The sequence below is a fragment of the Drosophila navojoa genome, chromosome 5 (genome assembly GCF_054131105.1).
Source record: "Drosophila navojoa isolate 15081-1374.11 chromosome 5, UAZ_NAV_1.0, whole genome shotgun sequence".
Classification (NCBI taxonomy): domain Eukaryota; kingdom Metazoa; phylum Arthropoda; class Insecta; order Diptera; family Drosophilidae; genus Drosophila; species Drosophila navojoa.
Window position 1 is genome coordinate 23339562 of NC_142893.1, and position 26581 is coordinate 23366142.

The window sequence follows — 26581 nt, forward strand, 5'->3', positions numbered from 1 at the left end:
TTGTCGATAGCTTTCCAATTTACCGTTTCATTGTTACATACAAAATGGGTGTGTCTATAGAATAAAGCTAGCTGGTATTACAGATTACGTTTTACATTTTACGGCTTATGACTTATTAGATGTTTCCCATCAGACGTTACGCAGTTGCATTCACATACAAGAGAAACAAGAACGTATATAGACCATAGAATTTTCAAATCCAACAGTAGTCATCTATCAATTTCAACATTTTAGCAACTCGTAACGCCATCAAAAATTTTATAAAGCACCCGCTGCGGCCACAGGGACAAGAGCCCAGAGAGGATGCGCCTGTAAATGTTTGTAAAGCTAGACCCAAGTCCAGACCCGAGAGTTACAAATACGTACAAATATCTCAAAAGAGAGAGAGAGAGAGAGAAATGAGTGAGAGAGAGAGAGTGATGAGTGATAAATGAGCGTGATTGTAGAGGGCTAGAGAAGGAAATCGATTAAACAATTTCGACTGCCGATAATAAATTGATCAGGAAATATAGTGAAAATATCAAACAGATAAGAAAGATTTTAAGTTGACTTTAAGTGACATGAGAATTGCAAAGAGAGGGATAGATAGGAAGAGATATAAGATTGGCGAGTGTTCATAGATATGCAGGTAGCGAAATGTATATTTATTGAAGTATAAAAATTTGTAATAAAAGTTCGATTGTCTCTAGGCTAAATTTCAAAATATTTGTTTTAGGTACTAAAGCTATTTAAGTTATTCCAAATGTATTTGATTATCATTAATGTTATTAATCAAATTGTTGTATATTTTTTTAAGTGGCTGCTTATGAGTTTTTTTCTTTTATATGGAAGCCATAGATCGTAAATGTATGTATATTGCAGAAAAAACCCATGGGGAACCACTCGATTGTCGTATGAACTAGGAGTTAACTAACAATTAAAATATTTTAGATGCTAAGCTATAAAAATCTTTCCCATGCTTTTTTATTTTATTTTTTATGTTTTATCGGTTTGTTTATATTGGAATGCAAGAAGCAGCGCAAAACTGTTTGTTAGACGCAGAAGAGGAGTTAGGATCGGTAAATATTTGTTTGATGTATAGAAATATATGTAAATATCTAAATTTAATATTTGGTTCTCTGCTCGACACAATTCTGGTTTATAAAGTGCGATCTATAGCGCCCAGTAAGAACATATACAATTACCTTTTAAAGACAATGACAGACATACTATATATAATCGTATTTTGTAGATATATACTTAGAGCATAAACCCAAAAAATATCCATAACCATATATATATATATATATATTTTAAAAGATGTATGCCAGTTAATTATATATCAAACACTAAAGCGCTAAGAACGTACAAATGATATAAAAGCAACTTGGGATTAGCTCGAATACTATATATGTATATACTATACGAGCATCTGATTGGTAAAAAGTCAGAGTGGCAGATATATAGAGAGATAGAACGAGAGAGAGAGAGAGAGAGAGAGAGAGAGAGAGAGAGAGAGAGAGTAATAAAAAGGGATTTTGACTATAAACTAAAATTAGTGATGACAGAGAACACACAGAGTTGATATATATGTATATCGATAGAATTTCCAATATGCGACTAACACCAGTTACGCACACTTATCGGCTAATGGTATACATATAACGATTTACGGTATACGATATACTCGCTATGTCTATGCGTTGATCATTTAATTTAAAATACGTCCAAAATCAAGTTTCAAATTCCATTTAAAATGAGTTCTGAGTGTTAGAGACCGTCCACAGCTGAGCACTGCGATCTGCGCGAACCCATAATGAGCATATGTGGGATGTAGTATAAAGTATATCGGGTTTACATTTACGATATTGATGTGTGAGCCTTTTTTATTGCCCAGATCGCAATGCAGTGGCTGTGGCTACAGCTACAGGTGGACACAGGAAAGTTTTCTAGTGCTTAGTTCCACTTTAATTTTGTTGTTTTTAAATATTAATCAAAAATGTTTTGTGTAACCAACCAATTTTACAAGTTGTACGACTTAAAACTAAGGTATTCCATTATTATTATTATTATTTTATATGGTATATATATGTGGTATATACGTAACACGCTAGTCTTTAAGCTAAAAGATTTTTTTCATATTTTTGTTTTGTTTTTTTCACATTTTGTTTTAGGTTCGATTTTTACGCATGAGCCAACACCTGATGCTCTTCAGGCAGTGAGCGCTTGCGGGTGTGTGTGTGTGTGCCTTTGCTTAAATAATAATTTTTGAATTGCACTTAATGGGCGTGGCACCCACACACACACGTTCACTTGCCGGCAGATTGACGGAAGCACGCAACCAACGCTCGCTACCTGAAGGACATTAGCCTCTGTTGTTGAAGTAGCGCTTCGCACACGCACACACACACACACACACACACACACACACACGAACACCCGCAGACACACACATACATACACACAAGCACATACACATTACACTTAGTAGTTAAATATTATATAGCTCACGAATCAGCTTCATTACTTTTTAGTTTACAAACAATTTGGAAGAAAATCGAGAAACAGACGAAAACAATTTTGCTTTGCACATTTGTTAGCTTGCCCGGGATGTGTTTGTGTGTGTCTGTGTCTGTGTCTGTGTGTGTGTATGTTTATGTTTATGTTTGTGTGTGGGGAGGGTGTATGCCGTATGTGTGCGTGTTCGTGTGCGGTGTATAGATTTAGATATACAGATATATGTAAGTAATGCTTAGACCTTAAACAAATTCCTTACTTTTCGTTTGACTTACGACTACGAAATTTCACTATAAAAATTTACAATAAGAAATGTCTGGTATAAGTGTGTGAGTGTATATATGTGTGAGTGGGTTGATGTATGAGTTGCCAAGATGAGCAATGAAATACACATGTACATAGGGTAGACATACCCCATATACCCATATTGCCACTCAAAATGCATTGCAAGAGCCGAAGATGAAAGCCAATCAATCTTGATTGATGGCAAACTATGACCCTCTAAGTGTATGAAATGTATTTGAGTATAAAACCGTGGAATGTATGTGAAGAGTCGGAGTTCCATTGAAAGTGTAATGATGTATCAATCACTACATAATAAGAAGGAATGGAATGATTGACAGAAAAGAGTTAACAATCAATCCAATTTGATTGACCAAGTGAATTAAAAACTAATAGAAAATAACTTCTACGAGCAAGTAAATCAATCGTGATTGATTTTAGATAGTGATCAATTCAAAATCATTCAATTTTGATGGAAGGACAATAAAAAATAATCGAAGCAGAATAAAAATTGATTGAGTACATCCAGTAATCAATAACAAAGATTTCTGTATCAATCATCAATCATGATGGAGAGCTACTAAATGCCTGGATTATAGTAGGAGTAAACGCTACTGGGCGGTCGAGTTAGGGCGCGCTTGGCAGCACTCGCTGCAGCCGCCGCCCCAGCCGGATCCTGCTGAAAGGCATTCTCATAGGAGCGCTTCATGGAGTGCGGTTGCAGCGCGAGGGCCGCATTGCCCGCTGCTGCGGCAGCGCCCGGCGCAGCGGCGCCCGCTGGCACCCCAGCAGCCGCGGCGGCTGTGGAGGCGCCTGGGAACGGATAGCCCGCGGTGGACATGTAGCCCATGGGAAAGGGCTGCATATAGGGGCGCTGCATGAACACAAACTGCGGCTGGCCGCCCATGGCAGCGGCGGCGGCAGCGGCAGCGGCGCCCGGATGCTGCATGTACAGCTGATGCGTCTGCAGCATGGCGGCGTTGGCATACAGCTGCTGCTGCTGCTGCTCGGCGGCTACGGCGGCTGCTTGCTGGCGGGCCAGCAGATTGTGCTGCGCTATGAACTGCGCCTGCTGCTGGGCGAGCAGCGCGGGATTGGAGGCGGCAGCAGCCGCAGCGGCAGCGGCGCCGGCAGAGGACGGCAGCGGCAGATTGAAAGGATAGCCGGCATGCGAAGCGGCGGTGAGGCCGCCCTGGGCCAGGCCACTGCTCGACAGCGAGGAGTGGCTGGACAGGGTGGCCGGGGGCGTGGCGCTCATAAAGCCGGCCAAGCCGCTGGCGGTGCCCGCCGTGAGCGGGGCGTGGGAGGTGGCGCCCATGAGGCTGGCGGCAGCAGCGGCCGCGGCAGCCGGCGACGTTTGCAATGCATGATGAGCGGCAGCAGCAGCCGCCGCAGCAGCTGCTGCAGCGTGTGGGTGTGCGTGCGCATGCGCGTGTGTGTGCGAGTGTGGGTGTGTGTGCGAGTGTGAGCCGATGCCCTGAGCGCCGGTGGGTGGCGGCGGCGGTTGAGCTAACATACCCGGAGAGAGCAGCGAAGGTTGTTTGCCTGCAGCGGCGGCGGCGGCGGCGGCAGCAGCAGCAGCAGCGGCCAATTGGGCGTGGCTGGGATGAGGTGGCGGCGCCACTGGCGAGGCCAAGCCGCCATTCAGCACATGGTTCATATCATCGCCGGAGCACTGGAACACCTCGATATACCGGAACTTCTTGCCAAAGACCATGAACTGATTGTGCTTCCGCTGAGCGCAGAGACGCGCCGAGTCCTCCGAGTCCATTTGGATGAAGGCCTCGCCACTGGGCTGGCCCTGAAAGAGATCACGATATATATGAACGACAATAATATGAAATTATTTGATAGCTTCTTCACATTCGGATCAATCCAGAGATGGATCGAGATGATCCCGTTCGCTCACCTGCGCATTGATGACCATGTGCACGCCCTGGTAGATGATGTGCTTGGCAAAGTCGTCCAGAAAGTGCAGAATGTGCTCCACCATCGCCTCGTAGGGCAGGCCGCGCAGTCGAATGCAGTTCTTGGTGGTGCCCGAGGTGATGAGATGCTGTGGGGCATGGGTAAGTGGGGGGCACAGGTTAGCGTGGCTAGCGTTAGCTGTCAGCGGGTTGAGGGCGTGGCCAGCAGCGGCACCCACCTGCGGCAGCAACGGCAACTGCATGGTGGGCAACTGTGCTATCAACGGCGGCTGGCCGTGGTTGTTCGACTCGTAGGTCTTCGGGTCCATCGATCGATTCAGCACCTGCTGCACCTCCGCCGTCGTCGAGCGGAATAGCTCGATGTACCGCTGCCCGATTGACTCGCGATGGCGTCCCAGCGCCTTCGGCGAATCGCTTTCGTTGGCAAACAGCACAAAGGCATCGCCCGTGGCCCGTCCGTCGGGCTTCTTCACAAAGAGCACGCCCTCGTTGCCGTCCAGCACGTGACAGGGCGACTCGCCGGTGGTGAAGAACTCCAGCTGCAATAGGAGAGAGAGAACGTGAGCACATTCGGAACGAAGGAGGCTAGTCGAGAGTCATCTCGTCTCAGCCACACACTTACCACTTGCTTTGGCGTACAGTCGTAGGGCAGTCCGCGCATGCGTATTATCACCTGTGCGCCCTTGGAGAGGAACGCCTGCGCCTCGTTCGAGGCGCCGCCGGCTATGGCCAGAAAGTCCTCGCCCGATGCGCGGTACACCTCAATGTAGCGCGAGCCGATGTGATGCTTATGCCGCTTCAGAGCCATGTCGCGGTGCTCCTGAGAAACGAAGCGAATCAAAGCCTCTCCGTTGCGCCGGCCCAGCGGCGAAAGGCACAATGCAACGCCGCCTCTGCATGTGCATACGTGAGGGAGAGAGATAGAGAGAGAGAGAGAGAGAGAGAGACGAGAGGAGAGAAGCGAAGAGTGCAGTGTGTTTAATGAAGAGCGCATATGATAAAGAAAATTCTGGCAAATAGCTAAGAATTTCATTGGTCGCCGGCCGTAATCTGCCGCCGACCCGCTGAACTTTGATAAGCTGCGCGTCGAGCACAGCTTATCAATGGGTTACGTCGATCCCTGTGAGAATACACTTGCAGAGGGTACAATGATTTCACAACGAGACATGGCAAGGCAACTGTTATCTATAAATTTCATACTCTCAAGAGTATCAAATACTTTTCGGTTTCTGAAATACCCCCAAATATAAAGATCTCTTTTGATAGAATGTAAAAAAAGTTCTATTGAAATTTATAGGGTATAAAAGTGATAAAAGACATATACTGTGAAAAAACACTTTCAGATTAAATTTTAAAAATCCCTTTTCTTTAAATATATATCCAATTTAAATTTAGCTGTTTCAGTCTTTGTTAAACCATCAACCTCAGAGTTACTTTGCAGTTTGGAAATCTTAGATCATCGATCAATCGAATGCTTTGATTGAGCATTTATTTATGCGATGACAAAGAGAATCAATTTAATCTAACATACAGTTAAATCAGCGCACCGTGTATATAGAAGACTATTATCATATAACAACCATATCAAAATTCATTGAATTCAGTCCACTCTATGTCATTAAGTGTAATTAAACTTCTATTCTATTTAGACACATTTTAGATTACTAAAACAGCTCCATTTTGCTGCTACTCACTTGGCTACGTTGAGTCCGCGAAAGAACTTGGCTATGTCCTGATCGCTGCTCTGCCAGGGCAAACCACGAGCACGCACGATGCAATTGCCGTCCACCTCGTCGTCAATTGAGCTGTAAGAGAAATACCAGAAGGAATGCAAAGCTCAGTTTCAGTTTACAATTTCAGACACATTCGTTGTAAAGTAAGAGGAGCTAAGGCACATAAATATATGTACATACATACATGTACATGTATATTTATAAATGTATTCGTTTCTATATAGAGGCTACATTTGACAAATGCCAAAGCTGTACCCTGTAATAGACTTGGGCGTCTGTGGAATTTTGTATACCGAGTTATATAGTTTTTAAGTTTCTTCTCTGAAGTCACGTTTCGTTCTTTCAAGAACATAAACATTTTTGCTGACTTTTCACACACACACACATTGAGGCTGTCTCAGCACAAACAAACAAAAACATGAATAATCAGAAGCAGCAGCGACAGCACAAATGTTGAAGAACAAAAAGTCGACTTTAATCATAATTTTGTGGCACATAATCTGAAATGGTATTCGTGAATGTTTTGCACTGATTTGCCTTACCTGAGCGCTAATTGGAATTGTTTTTAATGGGTTTTTATTTCAGAGTTTTTGCCTCCCAGTAGAGCTTCTACTCTATTTATGTGACACACTTATTCGTCGAGCTAAAGATTATGGCAAACGTGTTTCTACTTCACTTCATTTTCATCTGTTTGTTTTTTCTTTTCGCCGTCTTCTTCTTCTTCCTTTCGGCGATAACAATAGTCACAATTCATCAGGGACTCTCACAATTCGATGAGTTTCTAATTTCCTACACTTGAGAGATGGGCCCCGGCTACGAGTTCTTATCGCGCACCGATCCAATCGCCGACTGAGCCGCGATCCGTTCCACGATTTTTGTCGCGACGCTTGGCTCACAGTCAGCCCTGAGTAATATTTATTTTTCTGAATGGTCTTATTTTCATTTTTTTTTTTTTTAATATATAATTTTCTCATTTTTTTTTTTTTATATATGCATGTTGAGTGTTTTCGGGCTGGGCTGACTTGAAATAGTGCAGACATTAACACAAAACTGGAGCATTGAAAAGACTGTCCGCTGCTCTAGAACTGAATGTCTAGAATGACTCTCTGCTTGAAATTGAGACTCGGACTTGAGTGCCACTCAGAGAGTGAGACGTTGAGTGAGTCTCGCTGAATGAAAGAGTGTGCAGTCGAGCGAAGGCAGGTACTGAATCAGTCTCTGAAGTTCTCTTACATGAATTGAGTCAGCGCTACCTTAAGTAAAATGTGACTTATCGCATATGATATTTGAAATGTATTTTTACTGATATTCGTTCCTTTTACTAATATAGATATTAATATATATACAAATGTGATCTGAGAGATCTTGGGAGCTCTACACTATTTCCAGTCTCAAAGTAAGTATAAGTCTAATGAACTTAAAAATTTCGAGAAACTAATGTTCATTAATACATATACATATGCACTAAATAAGGTGTGTCTCTCCTTAAGCTATACAATTTTGAGTTTCATAAATATATAAATCTTAATATATAAATCTTGTAAGCATTTGAAATTGAAATCTACTTCAAAATCCATTCTTGCTCACTTTTATTACTAATTAAATATATTTTATACAAATAAAATTAAAAATATCTTCCAATAAAAAGATTGGATATTGTAAATATTATGCAGATCATGATAGATAATATTGATTCTAACTGGCTGGGCCTAATTGATCTGTTCCATGAGATAGCAGTAGACAATGTTACTGTGCGAAGCGAATAAGATTGATGTTCTATGTACTCCAATACTTCAGCATTTGAATTATTTTATATATATATATATACAAATATAAATTATATATACAAATATAAAATGAGTACCATACCAAATTAGCAATTTACATATGAACAAATTAAATTCGGCATAAGTAAATGCGGAATGTAGAATGTAGTAAAGATATGGCAGAAATGTCTCACAATAAAAATATGAATTGACTCTATAGTTCAATAAACATTATTCAAAAAGTTATTACAAATTAATTCATGGCTATCTACGGCTCCATTATTTCATTTCTTATTTCATTATCGTATTATTTGTTGTATTATTTACATTTGTACAGAACATACAAAGACAATCAAATATTTAAGTCAATTCAATTTTTTTTCAAATACGAATACAAAAAATATTTAATTACTGTTAAATTTTTAACATTATTATTATGATTTTTATTTTAATTATTATTTATCTCTTGATTGTGAATAACAGAATCAAATCTTTATTATCAAAAAATTCCCCAACTTTTGCCTAGCTGATGGCTAAGGTGGATCGTGTTTCTTTCACTCACTAATTTATTTCAACTTACCAAATTCCAGGCTCCAGCACAAGATTAACGACTTCATTAGTATCGAACTTATGACCTAAAATAAATCATAAATAAATGTAAGTTATTTCTCAATTAAAAAGCAGAAAAACCCAAACTAAACTCACCCGCCTGAAGCAATGATTGAATCACAGTGACCATATCGCGAGATTCGCGTATATAGAAATCATTATCTTCCACAGGTGTTGCATTCAGCTCTGCATAATGGAGATACAAAAGAAATCATTAGCGAATCGAGGCCAAGTGGAAAACAACGCAAACTCACCTTTAAGCATTTCGCCAATGGACTGCGGCATGGGCAGCACAGGTGACTGCAGCATCTTCTTGATGTCCTTGAGTGGAACGAGGGCACGCGATAGATCGCCCGACTTGTAGCGCTGGAACTCTTTGCGCAGATCACTGAATCTGTTGTAATAGGCAGGCAGCTCCACATCCTTGGCGCAGGCCTCCCGATGCAGACATTGACGCAACGGCAGCTGCCCGTCGGTGATCAGCTTGATCTCTGTGTCGTGCAGCGATAAGGAGCGTAGATAACCATCGAACTGAAACAAAAAACATACGGATATAAATCAAATTCAATTGGACTGATTATTTTGTAAATGGACCATTTCAGATATGTTGCCATCTTCGATCTATCCAAGTCTATTAATAAGTGCTCATGGAACTTACGTTTCTTATAAAACAAAATCTTTAACCAGAGATAATACAATGGATACACTTATACAATATATATATACGCATATATGTATATATATAAAAGCGGGTAGTAGAACTCTTTCGAGTACACATTTATCTTTACTATACTAGTAGGTATTACCCAAAGAATTTGTTTTGCTCGCTCTATGATATAAACCTGATTTGAGCCCAGATTAATTAATGGAAAATACACTGATTTCTTATTTAGCTTATAAACTAGATGTAGCCCATTAAAAATAGGGTTTCAGATTAGCAGACAGAAGGGGGCGTGGCAGAGCCCAACAGCTATTTATAGTCTTGATCAAGCTGGGTTGATCTAGATCCGTCCGACCGTTCATTTGAACTCCACGAAATTTGAAATGTGACATACGAGCTATTTATTTATAGATTTACTATTGATAATAATAATCAATCATAAAAATCGATCAAATAACTGTTATGGCCCATTCTAAGTCTTTTTATTTTGTATTTATTACTAATGACAAGATTATTTTCTGCCGTAAAAACAAATTGCAGGAATGTTAAGATAACTGAAGGGTTTTTCTAATTTAGACTTGAATTAAATATTTATAAAATATAAAAAATAAATTTCACGAATGCCTTTTAATATTTTGTATATTTAAACGGACCAGCAAAAACATTCCTAACAAATACTATATTCCATTAATACGAAATGAATTAACTGTTAATTGAGTGAAAACCCGATAAGAGATATGTACCCCATATATGGATGTGTATATACATATTATATATTTAGTGAACATTATGGCAATGACGATGATAATAAAACCTCAGTCAAAACTCAAAGTTCAACGGTTAAGAACTGACGAAAGGTTTGTGGGGATTATTTGGCTGTATGCAAATTCTTTTGGTGCAATTTTCTAGGTTACGAATGCAATTTGTTTAAACCCGTTTATTATTTGTTGTTTCTGATGATATTGATGTTGTTGTTGCTGTTGTTATTGTTGTTGTTGTTGTTGTTGTTGTTGCTGCAATTATTGTCAATTACATGGAAAATAAGTAACAGAAACAACAACAAATCGCTTTAGCTATAGTTTTTATAGTTTTTTTTTGTCATGTCATCGTGAGTAAACATAACAAGCAGCTTTATGTCGCATTAGCTTGGGTTAATCTCTGAGTAGAGCTTGTCTCTGAGCTAGCCCTGAGCGGCCTCGGAGCTTGCCTTTGAGCCTCCTCTCAGCTGGCCGGCCCTATGCAGCGACGCTCCCCTGGGCAAATATTTGCGAGAACAGCGTTCTCGTCATTTAATAGCCAAGTGTGTATTGACCAGGCAAATTAGTATGCCAGCCAAAGCAGACGCTCACAATAGCCGACAGCTAAACGCGCTTTCCCTTTCCCTTACTCTCCCTCTCTCTTCTTTCTCTCTTTGTCTCTGGCATTACGTCACGTGTCGCTTACGGATCGGATCGGCTGCCAAAGTTGCATTCACATACATACATACATATGTGTAATATGACATCTAATTGACGTACATTCGTCAACACACTCCATAAAGTAGATTAATGACACTCGGGTGCAGAGTACAACAGCGTCTTAATGATCCAAGTTAGTTAGGCATCTCTCTAGTTTTGAGATTATAGAGTTCATAAGGGTATTCTGTTGGAGGTCGCACGCAAGCCCCATTCTAAATGTAAGTATTGGATTTATTATGGGCTTCGATTTCATGACTGCTACAATGCTTGATACTCTAAATGCCACTCTATATACATGATATTAGATAAAAAGAAAGTAGTTATAGAGAAGGAAAAAACAAATGTGCTACAAAGCATTTAAAAGCAACTCACGTGCTAAATGTTTGAATTGGAAACTGAAACTGTAGATAAAGTAGATAAAGTTATACGCCGATTGGGAATAGAAAGATCTACCATATATTCGCCAATGAGCGTATATATTCAAAGTTATCACTCCCTTTAATTAGTTGCGATTCTAAGATACCAGATATAGTATTGTACCATTTGGCGTGCCCCTAGTGGGTGTATCAGCATCTAAACAGTTTTATCAGACAAACATTCCAAATTTCAGGTTTGTAGACTCTCTTTCACTTCGTGAACGAATATTAGCGGCTCGATATCTAGGTTTATAGCGAAACACTTAAAATTTATATGTGCGATATGCATAATTAGTCATTCCCATAATCAGTTGCTTTGATTTTAGTTAATATACGTAGTTCATGGAATTTATTTCAAATGCATATAGCACACACGTGAATGTATCACCGACTGCTGCACCCAAGTTTACAATACTCATGCTCCGAGCCGAGAGAATCTTTATCTTTAACATCTACTTGGTGCTACATCAGTGTTTACCCTACAAGCGTTTACATTTCCGTAACGAGAAATCGTGAACAAGGGGGGCTGCGGAGCTTGTCGAAGTGCTCAAGTAGCAGCGCAACGTACTGCTTATCAGGGAGTCTGATAAGATTTCGAGTCGAACGCTTCTACAGCTCCCAATCAGTGGCGTTGTCCAGGGGCGAAAGGGAAAAACGAAACCATATGCAATCTCCAATGACTCTACGAGAAGAAACATCCCAACGATTCCAGTTATTGAACAATTTATGGCGTTCCCTTATCATTGGATCTACGAATTTTCCAGTCTTAGGCTAGCGACCGGACTGGTTCGAAGATCAGCTGGGATTATCACATGGGTTGTTAATGAAATATAGAATAGCGCGTGCTCTGGTAATCTCTTTCTCTCCGTTACTCTATATCACTCTCTCTTTGTCTCTCTTTGTCAATTTTACTCTTGCTCTTACCTTATCACACTCAATCTGACACCCTTTCTCTCTCTCGCTCTTTCCCTTGTGAGCATGCCTCTTTTACACTAATCTTATCTACTGCGCTCACTCGACTCCCACGCGCGATAGCTGCGAATGTGAAGTGTGAATTATGTCCCCTTCTATAATGTGCATGTTTGAACAGTCAGTTCACTTAGACTGATTTGTATGCCATTCTTTACCCAATATATGTCGAATATCTTTCAGATTTCTAACTTTATCATCTGGCTATCATTCCGTCTTCATTCTGCATCCTCTTTTTTTAAGGAGTCCGCATTCCTTGTATTGTTCTCTGCTCTTGTTCTCATACCTTTTGCTTGCTTACTGTTTATCCTCTTTGACCCAGTTATACTGTTCCTATTTATATCCACTTTAAACCCGTCTCTCTCTCTCTCTCACTCTCTGTCGATCTCTTGACCCATTTAAAATGCGTTCCTTGCTCCCCACTCAGGCCTTTCCCATTTTAACATCTGCATCTCTTGTCATATATCTCCTGCTCTCCTTCTCCCTCTCCCCCCCTACTCACCTCTTCGATCGCTTCGGCTAGGGGCTTCCCAGCTGACTGAGCCTCCGCGATGGGCAATATGAGCTCGTTGCTGTTCTCCAGGGTGCTGAGGCAGATGCCATTCGTGGCGCTGCTCCCGCTGCTGCCGCTTGCATTTGTGATGTTGTTTGTTGCATTGATGTTGTTGCTGTTGTTATTTGAGCTATTGTCGCCGGCATAGCCTATGGCTAGTGGCGGCGAGCAGGCTGTGTTGTTTGTAGCATTCGAGTTGTCCGATGAGCTAGATATGGTGCGATCCTTAATGAAGTAACCATCAGGGCGTACGAGTATTTGTTTGGTGCCAATGATCTACGAAAGATAAAAAAGAGCAAAGATTAGACAACATAAACCAAAATAAGAATATATTAAACTGAGATATAAATTACTATAAGTACAAAGTGCTCTAACTCCGAAATGTCTAATGTTAATGTATTGCACAGTTTACAGCTAAATTACACTATCCCCACTAGATCGTAAGATAAACACTTTGCTACCTGCTTACGCCTGATAAGCAGTTGGCTCTCAAGGTGGGGCAGGCAGAACTTGTTATTAGATTAAATGGGAACTGTGAAAAAAAAATCGTTTGCTACGATATATAACATGAATATCAGCACCAAATATTGTCGCTAGATAGGGAACCTCTGACTAGTCTTCTAGTGAGCGGAGCTCAGCTGAAGCTTGGTGCCACGGTCTTTCCTGCGGGGCTCTATGTTTCCCCATGATTCATGAAAATCAAGGTGCAAAATTTGTTTAACATATTCAACAAAAAACTGAACTAGAGGCACATTACTTTGAAACAGGCCTACGGTGAGACGTTGATGGTTGCGTCAGCGGATGTGTGCTCAGAATCGGATTTGGAATTCGGAATTTGGTATCGGGAATGGGGCATTAGTAATTAGAAATGGAGAACCGACTCCGAAAGCGATTGCAGGTAGCTACTGAGCTATGCAAAATACACAAAAAGGGAAATAAACAAATGTAAAAAAAGACTCAAGCTACAGCAAAAACTAAACATATAGAAAACTGTTTTTGAAATTCTTTTTATTTTCCATTTTTGTTTTCTTTTGGATTACTGATTTCTGACTTCTGATGCCATCGATTTGCATAGCTTTTGAATATATAACACGATGCACGCACTAGGTAGGATTCCGTGTATGAAATATTTATGAGTTCGTCGCCTGATGTTAAATTCAACAAAATGAAAAAACAAATACAAGAACAGAAACCCAAGAATGAAAGCAAGGAAAAAACGATTTTCTCGCCTTCGGGTGGGTTCAAAGTGGGGTTAAGCCCGCAAGCTAATTATACGCTACAAAGCTGAGACAACGAGAGAAGGAGAAAGAGAGGGAGAGAGAGAGAGGGAGATGAAGAAAGAGAGAGGCAAGTTAAAGAGTGAGTCAGTGAGAGGAGAGAAATGTAAAAAGTTTTCGTCATACTTCAAACATTCACAATCATGGAAAATTTAGACCACTTCGTATTGACCCATTGAAAAAAGCCAAGTATATATTTATACAAGTATATAGATAAGATCAAAACCGGAATATGTGATACAGATTAAGCGATCTATTAAACACTGCCGACGCCGCCGTTTCTAGATCAATGAAAACGTGCCAAGAGTTCCAGTTCTGTGTCGTGTGATAGGCCCCGTGGCCCCCTCAGCCAAGTGAAAACTCAATGAAATTAACTGAGTGTCAATGCAGACATCTTGGCCTGGCCTAGAAGAAACTGAATCGCCAATCACACTCTCAGCTCAATTCGCGAGAAACAATAAAAACTCTATGCAAAAGCTGCACTCTTTGTGTCATTTTCAAAAGTCCCCCTCCCCACCCCCCCTACCGGGCTGCACACGAATGTTAATTAAGTTTAATTGTTGCCATTCGAGTCATAACCAGCCTGTAATTAACATGCCAATTACGCTAACTGCCTGTGCATGTGTGTGTGTGAGAGTGTAAGTATCTGTCAATCCAAGGCAATTTTGCTGATGCAAGAAATCTATAGCACTTCACTCGAGGAGAAAATTCGTGCTGAATGAGAGGAAGTTTTTCGCACGGAAGGAAACTCTCGACAGATTTTCAGCTTACGTTTTCAGTTTAGAAAGCAACAAATTGTCTCGGTCAGTTGGCTGTCCGAACGGGTTCAATGAACTCAACGTCAATTTACACACATTTAACTAACGGCAGCTTCGAAATAAGATGAGCCAAGAGACGCTTAAAAAAATAACCATAGGATCTCATCTTAAAATTAAAAATATCGCTGAAAAGAAATATTTTGTACTATTGCAATTGATTTTAATGAAGAACTGGATGGAAATCTTTTCTATTATATATATACTTATATACATGTGGAGATATAAATTTAATTGATATTTCTAATAATTAATAACCTTGATTTTACTTAACAGTATGCTTTCTTAAAACTATAGATCACTAGCAAAGGTATTTTAAACGTCTCTATATGATGACTAAAGTCAATCATTATTCCTAGTAAGAATACTCTGTGATCTATGGGGCCAACATAACCAATATTACCAGTAACTAAACCGAAATCAAGATAAATATCAAATATTTCTATACTTTGTCGCATTGTGGGCACTGCATACATATACAAATATACATATATAAATATATATATATATATATATATGATATACACATACGTATGCCTATACGATATGTTTAATTATATTCTTTGATGAAATTTGAATGCTAATCAACGATATGCTCTGCCCAAAACGTGAAGCTTGCGCTCCATTTGGCAGTTTAATTGCATATAGAAATCAAGAAACTATATTAGATATATATAGACATGTCAATGTCAGACACATAGAGTCAAGCTGGGGGCCCTCAATTATTGGATTTGTGTAACGTTTGGGCAATGGCCATGCGTCAGCTGCCAACAGCTGGATCAAAGCTCTTCTGCAGTAATTAGAAAGGGTTTTTAATTTTATTCCATTTCGGTTATGGTCGGCGGCTGTTCTATGTATACATTTTACAGATATTTCATAAGCCATTAAAACTAATGCTTTGTGGCCAGCTAAAAGCAGTTTGATGACGGCGCCGTTGTGGCTCAGTGAGTTTTCGTTTTAGTATCACAATACCCTGTATTTGTTGAATGTGATCAGACGGGGTATACTTATATGTGAAGAAAGTTGTTACTGACAGAATAAAAATTAAAATTTACTCACTCATCCAGCCCCCATTCCAAGCCCTGTTTATTAACTCCAACTGCTATGAGCAATGTTAAAAGCAAAAATTGAGAACTTGGATATACAACCATTTCGATCATAATGCCTTTCATAGTATAAATAGTTCTATAATTAAACTTCAAGTGAGCTTCATATACGATAGGTATCTGCTAGTCGAGTCACAGTCCAGCTTGATTTTTGACTTGCTATGCGCAGAGACTTCAGCAATTCTCGCATGTAGTTAAGGGACTACAAATCAAATGGATGACATCTGGGCGTTAAGTCGGCAAATGAGACCAGCCCATAGAGGCGTATCTAAATACAATATAAAAATTCAGTTTTCGTACTATAGCCCCGAGAGATATAGCCGTGTGTGTGTCAAGTGTGTGGCGCAGATTCATGTCCGTAGAAAGTTTTGATTCCCAGCTATTATTAATCGGCTTTTAGGACCCGGTAACTTTCATCCGCTTAACAACAATAAATTCCAACTAGCCCGATGTTCGCATAAATTTAATATATTATTTTGCAAAAAATAAGCAAATTATTATAATATTATATTGAACAAACGAAAACTGTTTTACTATAATTTGGCAAGTCTTATACAATGGGACTCGCTGAGCTGTTCCACGCCATTTAGGACCGCATGCCCAACACCTGCCAGCCTGAACCTCAGCAGTTTCGAAAGCCAGCCAGCTGGCTATTCGAACGCGTTTGACCTACCGAACTCTGATCGCAAAATATAAATAAATATTTAAAAAGCAAAAACAAAACGTTCAAAAATTTCCACAGCGACAGATTTTAATGAAATTTTGATGAACTTTAGTGTGTCTGGCCTTCCCAAGCCGGGGACTCACCGCAGAAATTACCATAATAACGGCCAAAGAGTAAACCGAAAAGTCTTGCGACTTGCGAAAGTCTAAATGTATGTATATATGAATGTAAGCACACACATATATACATACATATATGTATATATATACTTAAAAATTCCAATTTGAATTCGTTTTGCCTGGCTGCTACTACCACCAGCGTTTAGAAAATTAATCATAATTTGGCCAAAAGCGTGGCTAATAATGAGACCCCGAAATAAATAAAGACCCGAGTACTAACCCTATCCATAGATAATTCCGAGACGTTTAAAACATCTCTCGAGAGGCAATGCCATTAAAAAGCACTTAATGTCATCCGAATCGGAAAAAAGAGAAAAATGCTGATGCACTTACAGAAACGTATATTGCGTGTTCAAGTCGTAAAAAAACAAAAGTTTCAGGCTGACGGATCTAGACGTAAAGCCTATGGCGAGGCAGACAAACATCAGTTAAATGCTAGTAAATACAGGCCCAGCCAGCCCAGTGATGCACAGACATCTACTCAGGGGCTCATATATATGTTGTCAAGCCATTTTCTTGCCAAACACGCAGCTAACTCTCTATACCCTAGCAGCTAGAGGATTGCAGGGAGGGGCTGCTGCAGAGCTTGTCTACGTAACGTGCTGTCAAGCATTTTGCAAATAATATTGCGTATATGGAAATTATTGACCAGACGCTGGCCCAAGACTCGCTTTTTGTTTTGCATGCAAATAAAAGCGATGAAAAGTGCAAAAACAAAAAGAGAGGAAAAACAAGGGAAAAATAATAAAATGAAAATATAAAACTGTCGAGTTTCCAGTGAGAAGTCTAAGTCAAATACTGTGCCCAAATCAAATGCAGACAATCGATTGCGAAATCCCATGCGAAAGCCAATTTTCGTTTATTAATGCTTTGATTTGAAAAATGTGTAAACGCCTCTGGAATGGAAAATTGCAGAGCTTGATTATGCAATGGAAAAGCCATTATGAAAAGCAATCACTTGAAAAGACAACGTAATGAAAATAGCTGAGAAAATAGCAAGCATAAGCAACATTTTTAGTTGGAAAGTTTTTGGAGCAAATTATTATAAGAGTGGATAAAAACAAAAAAATTTTTGAATAATGTCAAGAATATTCCATCCATTAATTCGAATCATTTTGTAATAAAAATCCTATGAAATTGTTTACTATATAAATTTATAAAAATATTACTTTCATTCTAATAAGGATAATTTAAACATCTCTGAAACCGATTATAATGTAATGCCCAGCAATTCGAACCAACTTTACACCTTTTATATGGATTTATTGATAAATTGTTAATTCGACATGTTGAGTGCACGAAAGCATAAATAACTTTTTAAATAGCCAATAAATTGATCTGCAATTTGTATACTTTCTACCTCTAAAGCTATGATAGGTGCACATTTTGCGGCTATAATGCAGTTATACACAATCTCCATCTGTTTATATCATATATATTATATTGTGTAATTTTTTATGATATATAAAAAATATAAACAAAAATTAGTTAAGTGTTAATAATATTTTAGAGATTTATATTGTAAGCAAAATAAGCTTTATAATAACCCCAACCTGACACGCTCAAAATAAACAAAGTTTTTCCAATTTTGTAGTTTAACCCTTTTTAATGTTTCTGATTATTATATTTCAGCATAATAAATACGAAAACTTTAGCAATAAAACGATATACATTTATATAGTAAACCTCCAGCTGTTTAGACTCTTAGTACATGAACTAAGCTAAAAACTGAAGTATTACTTGGAATCGGTTGCTTTTAGAAAGGTAAATACACGTGTTGCACAAAGTCATATTTTTTTTTATATATACATATAGGTTTCGCTGGGTTGCGAGGTTATTTGTAGGGATTTCGCAATGGGTAGCACACCATATAGCTTAGACGATGCGTCGTTTTAGTCATTTTCATTTTTAAACAATTAGTGTCAATCGCTTGGCAAACTCAAAATATGCAAATACGGCCTGACTATGGGCTATACTTATATTTATATAGTCGCCGGATAGGGGCTGCCCGCCTTTTTGCCTCCGCCCCATCTCTCACTGCCAGCTCAAAGCTGTCGTTGATTACTATATCGAAAAGACCAATGGAATGCTCCCTGAACTGCTCAAGCAAATGGCAGAAATCAACAGGCTCAACATTCATATCAATTGAATACCCTGTAGACGGATGGCATAGAGTAGCATAGAACTTTATTCTTTCACTAAACTGTAACGACTGCAAAAAAAAACTTAGAAAATCTCGAATTTTTCGAATTTGGAATATCTTTAGCTATTTAGCTATTTCAAATTTAAAATTCAACAACTTTCTTGGTATAAAAGTGAACTAATTATAATGCAAATTTATAATTGTACGTCTGATTAATATTGAGCTTTAAACGTTTCCATTAGAATATAGATTTATTGACATTTAAATTCAGGCAGTATTATAAATATAAATTATTCATTATGGCTAATAAGATGTGAACTGAGCTCAACCCCACTAAATAAGTCAGAAGCATATCTTGATACAAAATTGAGCAGTGGTAACTAAGGGCTTCGGCTGGATATACTTAAGACTGATTCAATATCAGTCGAGTATATCTCAATGTACCACATCATACAACATATATCTCTAAGTATAGCTCAGAGTTGTTAAGATACCAGTTCTGTATAAGTATTTGTACTTGCTCTACAGGGTATATTCGAGTCTATATTTATTCAGTTGCGCTCACTAAGTACTTGTAGTTTTTAAACGAATCAAAGTCGAGTTGACGTTGTCTTTGCTGCTGTTGTGTTGTTGTTGTTGTTGTAACATAATCAATGCGCACAGTTGAAAGTGCAGCTTATACAACAATAACGTATTATTGCGTGTCTATGTGTGTGTGTGTGTGTGTGTTCAAAAACATTCGTTTGTGTTTGTGTGTGCGGGTATTCATTAATTAAGCGACGACAGCGCACACGCTTCACAAAATGGCGTCGCTCAGTAGGCGGCGCTTAGAGCTGAGCTTCAACAACGCTCGCTGAAGGGCTTCAACAGTGGCGTCAACAGGTGTGTTGGCTCGTAAACTCACCTGTCCCGTTGCCACTTCGAGCAGCACATAGACCATCAGTATAATTTCCTTTTCATCCGAGCCAAGGCCGGGTCCGTTTTGGCCGCATGTGGCTATGTAGAGGGAGACAACGTGCTCGGGCACCTGCATGTTGCTGTTGTTGTTGTTGTTTCTATTGAAGCAATTGTTGTTGTTGTGGTTGCTGTTATTGTTGTTGTTGATGAGATTATCTCTGTCTTTGATCTCTCGCAATTAAAGGGTATCTGTGAGGTGGCTCGCTCCGAGTCTGAACTTGAGTTGGCTTTCTGCTATTTGCTATCAGTTGCAATTGCTGTCGCTGCGTAGTTGATGGCACTGCATTCTCTGCTCAGATACCCATTGGATATGGCTAAAAAAAAAGAAGTAAAAAATAAAAAAACAATGAAGTGGATAAGGAAACAAATATTATGGATGAGCGAGGTGCGAATAGGGTTTAGAGGTGAGTGGCTGCATATACAATATTTTGAACCCTTGACAGCTGGCGAAACGAAAAGCTAATTACGTATGCAATTCAAAGAAAATGCCAACCAAGGCGAATTGGCAGCAAATGCAATCCAAATGGTTGCCAATTGGAAATTTGCAAATTTGCAGCGACGTTGCCAATTCGCAAGGCAAGTTTCTAATTAGACAGTGCGACGTTGCCAGATTTCAACTAATAAAAACACTTGAAGTGCCATATCGGATTCGCATCACATTTGCTGAGGCGATATTCATCGGCAATAATTTGCAAATTTTAAGATCCGATGTTGCCAATTTTCAGTTGATACGAAATTAGGTACTTAAGGAAACACTTATGAACTTGAGAGGCTCTCTAGATATTTACCAAATCTACATAAGCCAAGCACTGTGTGCAACGTTGCCAATTTTCAGTGAGACATCAAACGAGTAAAACGACGTCTGACAAACGAAGTCACTAAAAACTGTCGCAAAGATCATGAGCAAAGAGGTCAAATTGAAATTATTAACCTGCGCAACGATTTGAAATTTAATTTTGTGCTTCATTCGGTTGCCAAGCAGTCAGCCCGGCTCCGACAAGTGGATTGGACAAAGTCGAGCAAAAGGCGAATGTAGAAACACTGGCGACAACTAACAAAAAATAAAAAAAAAAAAAACACACAGAAAACACCAACAGCAAACATTAAAGTGCAATTTTATGGGCATTTTTAATGTGAAAAGTTTTACTTTTAATGAAAACAGCAAACACACAGCAGCATCAAGCAGAGCTCGACTGATTGACTGACTGACTGACTGACTGACTGACTGAAAGACTGTTGATGATGATGTTCGGGCATTCAAAGCACACGCTGAACTAAAGGTCGTGGGTTAATCGAGGTGCACAGGCGCACTCAAAGACTCAGAGCGCAAGCTTTTGCAATCGCGTTTATGATGATTTTTTGTTGTAATTAAAAAGAGAATGAAAAACTGGGCGAAAAAGGCATGAAAGAGCACTCCAATTAGAAAAGCCCAACCAGCAGATACCCTCTGATTAGTTCGTATTGTTTTATGAGCCAAGGCGGAGCTTTCTGCTTGCTTCCGATCATACATTGGAGTTCATGTTTTAATAGTTCAATGATCTGAGTTCAAAATTAGAAATAAACATGTTGATGACTGACGTTGTAGCATTCAAACAGAAAGCTTCGGCATACCCGTAACACCAAGTGCCTATAGGGTATTCCAGCAATGTCCAAGCTTTTGCAATTAAGACAAGCTAAACCGATTTAAGCACAGTTTGCGACAGTTTCTTAACTCTGAAATGTTTTTTCTTTTTTTAACTTTTTTCTTCATTTTTTTAATATTTTTCGTTTTGTTTTATGCATGTTTCTGCGTCTTTGCATTTAATAACTTTTTTCTTATTTAAAATATATAATAAAAACTTAAGCACGAGCAACAGTCTTTTGTCTTTTTTGCTGCAAGTTTCCGCTTCGTGCGCTGGGGAAATGGTCAATGTGTATGTGTGTGTGTGTGTTTTGTTTTTTAATGAGTATTTTGTGTTTATGCTCTTCGAAGACGATTGCAATTTATGCTGGGCTTTCGCACTCCGTCCCTCCTTCTCTACATTTAGAAATATTTATATCTATCGGTATGTGCTTCGTTTCTTTTGCCGTTATGCAGCCGAGTACATAGAGTGTGTGAATTCTACTATTCCCAGGCAAAGAAATTCTTGATTCTACTGCATTCCAAATTGTTGAATAATAAAGAGAAGTTTCTCAAAGACTCTCTGCTGATCTATGGCCTATGAATACGGAAATAGCTTTCTAATGCTCTAATTTATTTATTTATTGATTGTAAAGGCTTCGCTAATATAATCATAAGCTGTTAAGATTCTTGCGCCTCTCTGTTAGGCTTAACAGCTGAGGCACTCAATAACCAGTTATGATAAGTATAGCCAGTTATGTTAAGTTTATTATTAAACGTATGTTACGATTCTTTGTTATCATATATATCATTCAAAAACATATGATTTAAAGGGTATTTTGACTCAAAAAATAATTCTCTCATTTGATTTCAAATATGATCGGCAGTCAATATGAAAAAAGGATTTTTCTCGTTGTTTCTGTCCTTAATTGCTCTCCTCTCTTCTTCATTTTCCTGTTACCATTTCCTAATTAACATTCCATATTTAACATTTTTCACTTGAAAATTACTACAATTAACATTTTTATAAAAACATTCCTGTACTGCTAAAGTTTCCATCGACCTTCGCCAACTTCAACATTTACGTTAATAGCTAATATCAGTGCTCGAGCACCTTTCGAGCTCGTAACAGTTGCGTGCCATTTCCCACTCAATAAATAACCGATTGAATAGACTTTAAGCTCACTTTTATCTAAAGCAAATTTGTTTAAGCGGCACTCGAAACATTTGCAACAGCTTGTTCTATTGTTTTTCAGCTTCAACTTATGGCTCCATAAATTGCTTGTTTATCGAAGGAATCGTTGTAAATATTTATGAGCCACATTAGAGTTGATAACTTGATTTGATTTTGATGTAAAAATAATTGACAGAGTTTTGACAACAAACATTACGCCAATGAATTTAATTAGTTTTATGCTTAGAGATCGTAACACTTCATAAACCTGTTGTGTTTCGATGATGTGGATGAATTTCCCTTTCGTTTCACACTTGAAGACTCACTGAGGCCTGACCGATAGCCAAGGCCTAGGTCCAGTTGTGAAGTTTTCACTGGAACGTGTGGAAAAGCGTTTCTGTTTTTTTTTTTTCGAGGTGACGATGCGTCGCGCCGTGACAAACGACAAACGAAAAACAAACCAAAAAAAACTAGGCAATAAATAGCGAGTAGCTCATTAATGAATAACGGGTTGCTGCTTGAGATGGGCACTAATTAGAACGGGAAGAAAGCAGCAGACACAGATACACGACAACGAAATCTTCATTAAAGAGAAACAACAGAATTGAACAGCAATGTTACGGTTATTTCGAAAAGACAATGAATACTAAATTATATCGTTGGTATAAATTAGTGAGAAATAACTGCAGCGACAATAGCAAAAACCAGGCAATGCAATTAATAAGTTGGTAAACCAATCAGACCAATACCCAGTATGAAAAATGAGTTACCGACAGATTAAAGAAACTATTAGAATGAAAGCAAAATTATAGAATATAATAATTCTGTACGACAGAATATAAAATTGTTTTTAATTATTAGCCATTAGAAAAAATTGGAAAAGTAAAAAAGGAATATAAATTTTCGAGTATTTCCTCTGGTATCTATGTATTGTAATCATTAATCTTTTAATCAATATTGTTTTCTAACAATCTCAGAAATCTAAGAAAACATTAAAAAGCTTTCACCTGCCAAGCCTCTTCTGAGTATATTCACCAACAAACAATCTTATGATATGAAATGTTTTTTTTTTTTTTTAATGAAAAGTTATTTTATCTTGTTGGTGGAGTTATAGGGTATTTGCCATGTGTTCGTGGCAAGATTACTATTTTGTTGCACTCATTTTGATTTATTAATGACATGAATTGCGCAAGAGTTCGCTTTGTTCCAGTCAAAATGACTGGAAGGCGCAATGGAATTTGATTTGAAATTGCAATTGGCGTGTGCCGTTATCTCTTAGTGCTTTTGTTTTTGTTTGCCAACAGGAAACTTATGATTGCGCACAAAATTGCATGCGAGCGAAATGCCAATTGCCAAAGTTATTCTGCACCATCTACATCTATCTATCTCTCTCTCTCTCTATCCCTCTCTTTATTTCTGCATTACGCTCACAGCAGCAGCAAGTGCAGCAACAATTGTTGTGGTTGCCGTTGTTGTGGTTCTGTCTGCGTATGTGTGTGTGTGTGTATGTTTGTGTGCATGCGCGCATGTCAAAGAGCTAAAACACAAAAAATGCACAAGAGCTCAAAGCAGAAGCAGAAGCAAAACCAACAGCAACAACCACAACAGCAGCAACGATTCTCTCAAAGCGCCGCAGCAGTTTACTTTGGAAGCTTTGTAACGTTTGAGCAGCAGCAACGCTGCGCTCTTTTAATATTTCTTGTCTGTGTAACTGTAAATATGTTTTCACTTTGTTATGTTTGCGCATCTGCTTTTAACGTACATATATACCGTGTCTTGAGCTGCTCTTCTGCTGCTTCTTCTTCTACCTTTTGTTGCTGTGGTTGTTGTTGTTCATTCGCTCGTTCATTCACACTCGCCACACACATACAAAGATATATACATGTTTGTATGTCGATAGGCATACCTATGTATGTATGTATGTACGTGTGTCACAAATTTGTCAAATAGTTTACAACTTACAGCAGCCAATGGGAAATGCTAGCGCTTAAAGCTTTTGTGCACAGTTATTCGTTGACTTAAGCAACAGGTTGATCCTTTTGCTTGAACTTTTTTTTATTATTTTATTTTATTTATTTGGTTTTCTTCTTCTTTTTTAGCTTTACATTGCACTTGTTGTTTTTATTGTTGTTGTACGCTTTTCACCACTCTTTTTTTTATTTTTTTTTTTTATTATTATTGCACTTTCTTTTTCACACACATGCTGACAAACAATTTTGTACGTAAGCACACATGCACTGATGTATTGGTATGTATTAGTATGTACGCATGTACGTATGCATGTATGTAAGCCCTTCTTCTGCGTACTTCGCCTGTTTCTTTTGCTAGTCACATTGACTAGCAGTTAGTTTTGCTAGCGTATTTTAGTATTTGTGTAAGTGTGTGTGCGTTGTCCGTTTTGCCTTTCCACACACGACGCCACCGATCTTAATACCAACACGTACAAAACGGGCAGCGACGCTGACGCCAGCGTCAACGTCAACGTCGACGTCTGCGCAATACATGCAAACAAAAAACAAGTCACTTTTTCGCCTTCTTTGCTACGGCTGCTTCTTCTACCACTTTGTGTGTGTCTTTATATATTTTTTTTAACTGTTGATTTTGTTTTCTTTCTAGTTTTGGACTAAAAGCTGTACGAGTGTGAGTGAGTGCTCGATTGTGTGTATGAGTTGTCTTTTCTCTTGCTGCTTTTGCGACGGCCGCGTCCGTCTGTCTCCAGGTTAAAACAGCAACTGATCAACTTCGTGGGCCACAAGCAGCCACGAAGGTAAGTGAGCTGCGCTTGCCTGCAGGTGTGCATGTGTACGTGTGTGTAAACCTTTGTGGAGAGCGGTAATAAACAGTGAGCGAGCGAAAGACATATACTACGAAACAGAGAGAGATAAAGAGAGAGCGCGTCGATGGCATAGCTCAGGTGTATGGGCCACTTAGCTGGTGGCTGATGCCAAACAAGATTCCAACACGCAAACGCACAACAACAGTAAAACTCATTTATATAGACAAGCTGACTAGATTTGCCAATGGGCTGTCCCCACAGATGGTTGGCAACGCGGCATCAGCCTGGCGGTATGCAAGCTTAAAAGCAAGAACAAAGCTGCCATTGAATCAATGAATGAATGCAGATCAAAAGAAAAAACAACTCAAATTCAAGCAACAACAGTTACGCGACACACACATACACAAACACACACTACACTCACAATATGCAGTGGCGTAGTTAGAATCACCTTTAGCAGGGATCGCCCCTCTCTTATGCTTATTGCAGTTTTCCCACGCTGCGCACACAACGTCAAGCACGCACACACACGCAATCAAGTAAAGACAGTTACGTTCGCTCAGCCATGACATGTTCTCTCTCTCTCTTTGCGCTCTCTCACTGTTGCGCTCTGGAAGTTACCTGCGAGAAGCCACTCGCGCAGCCCCCGCGCGTACACACCTGTGCAGCAATGTAGCGTATGTGTGTGTGTACATATGTGTTGCTGTTGCTGCTGGTTCTTCTTCTTCTTTAGCTTGCTCAATTACCAACAGAACTGCCCACGTACCTGTTTGTGTTTTTCAAGCGGTAAAATTCCAATTCCAGTCCAGCCATTTTTCCTAATATTTGCATTTGCATTGCGTTTGCTTATGTTCACAATTTAACATTTGTTAATTACATATTGGAAACAACTATCGAAAGAATTTGCTTATCGAATAATAACGTTTTTGGATATGGAATGCGCTCTACTCTCTTTTTCGTATCTCTCTCCTTCCTTCTAACAGCAACAAGCGACAGCTACAGACTGACAAAAGCGCGGAA

At 39.1% G+C, this 26581-nt stretch overlaps 1 protein-coding gene across 4 annotated transcripts; it reads right to left on the bottom strand.

Moving 5' to 3' along the window:
• Positions 1 to 775: 775 nt before the first annotated feature.
• Positions 776 to 26551, bottom strand: LOC108654668 (epithelial splicing regulatory protein fusilli). 4 transcript variants are annotated; one of them, XM_018106161.3, is made up of 11 exons: positions 24748 to 24929; positions 19959 to 20325; positions 12820 to 13146; positions 9069 to 9345; positions 8911 to 9000; positions 8786 to 8840; positions 6401 to 6511; positions 5329 to 5599; positions 4925 to 5245; positions 4688 to 4834; positions 776 to 4579 (listed from the first exon to the last, which is right to left on the bottom strand). In XM_018106161.3, exons 2-11 carry the CDS (start codon positions 20085 to 20087, stop codon positions 3359 to 3361), a joined length of 2949 nt encoding a protein of 982 aa, XP_017961650.1. In that variant the 5' UTR covers positions 20088 to 20325; positions 24748 to 24929; the 3' UTR covers positions 776 to 3358. The 4 variants fall into 4 exon arrangements, with proteins under 4 accessions (XP_017961650.1, XP_017961649.1, XP_017961648.1 ...); XM_018106160.3 differs by lacking the exon at positions 24748 to 24929 and adding an exon at positions 26328 to 26551 and having other exon boundaries at positions 4688 to 5245; XM_018106159.3 differs by having other exon boundaries at positions 4688 to 5245.
• Between the last annotated feature and the right edge of the window lie 30 nt (positions 26552 to 26581).

What these genes read in the sequence shown, in the direction of transcription:
- LOC108654668 (XM_018106160.3), bottom strand. Translation starts at nt 20,087, where the DNA reads ATGCAGGTGCCCGAGCACGTTGTCTCCCTCTACATAGCCACATGCGGC. An exon ending in TAGCCGAAGCGATCGAAGAG is followed by an intron (nt 9,346 to 12,819) that starts GTGAGTAGGGGG and finishes TTTTTGTTTCAG; the next exon opens with TTCGATGGTTATCTACGCTC. An exon ending in TCAATCATTGCTTCAGGCGG is followed by an intron (nt 8,841 to 8,910) that starts GTGAGTTTAGTT and finishes GATTTATTTTAG; the next exon opens with GTCATAAGTTCGATACTAAT.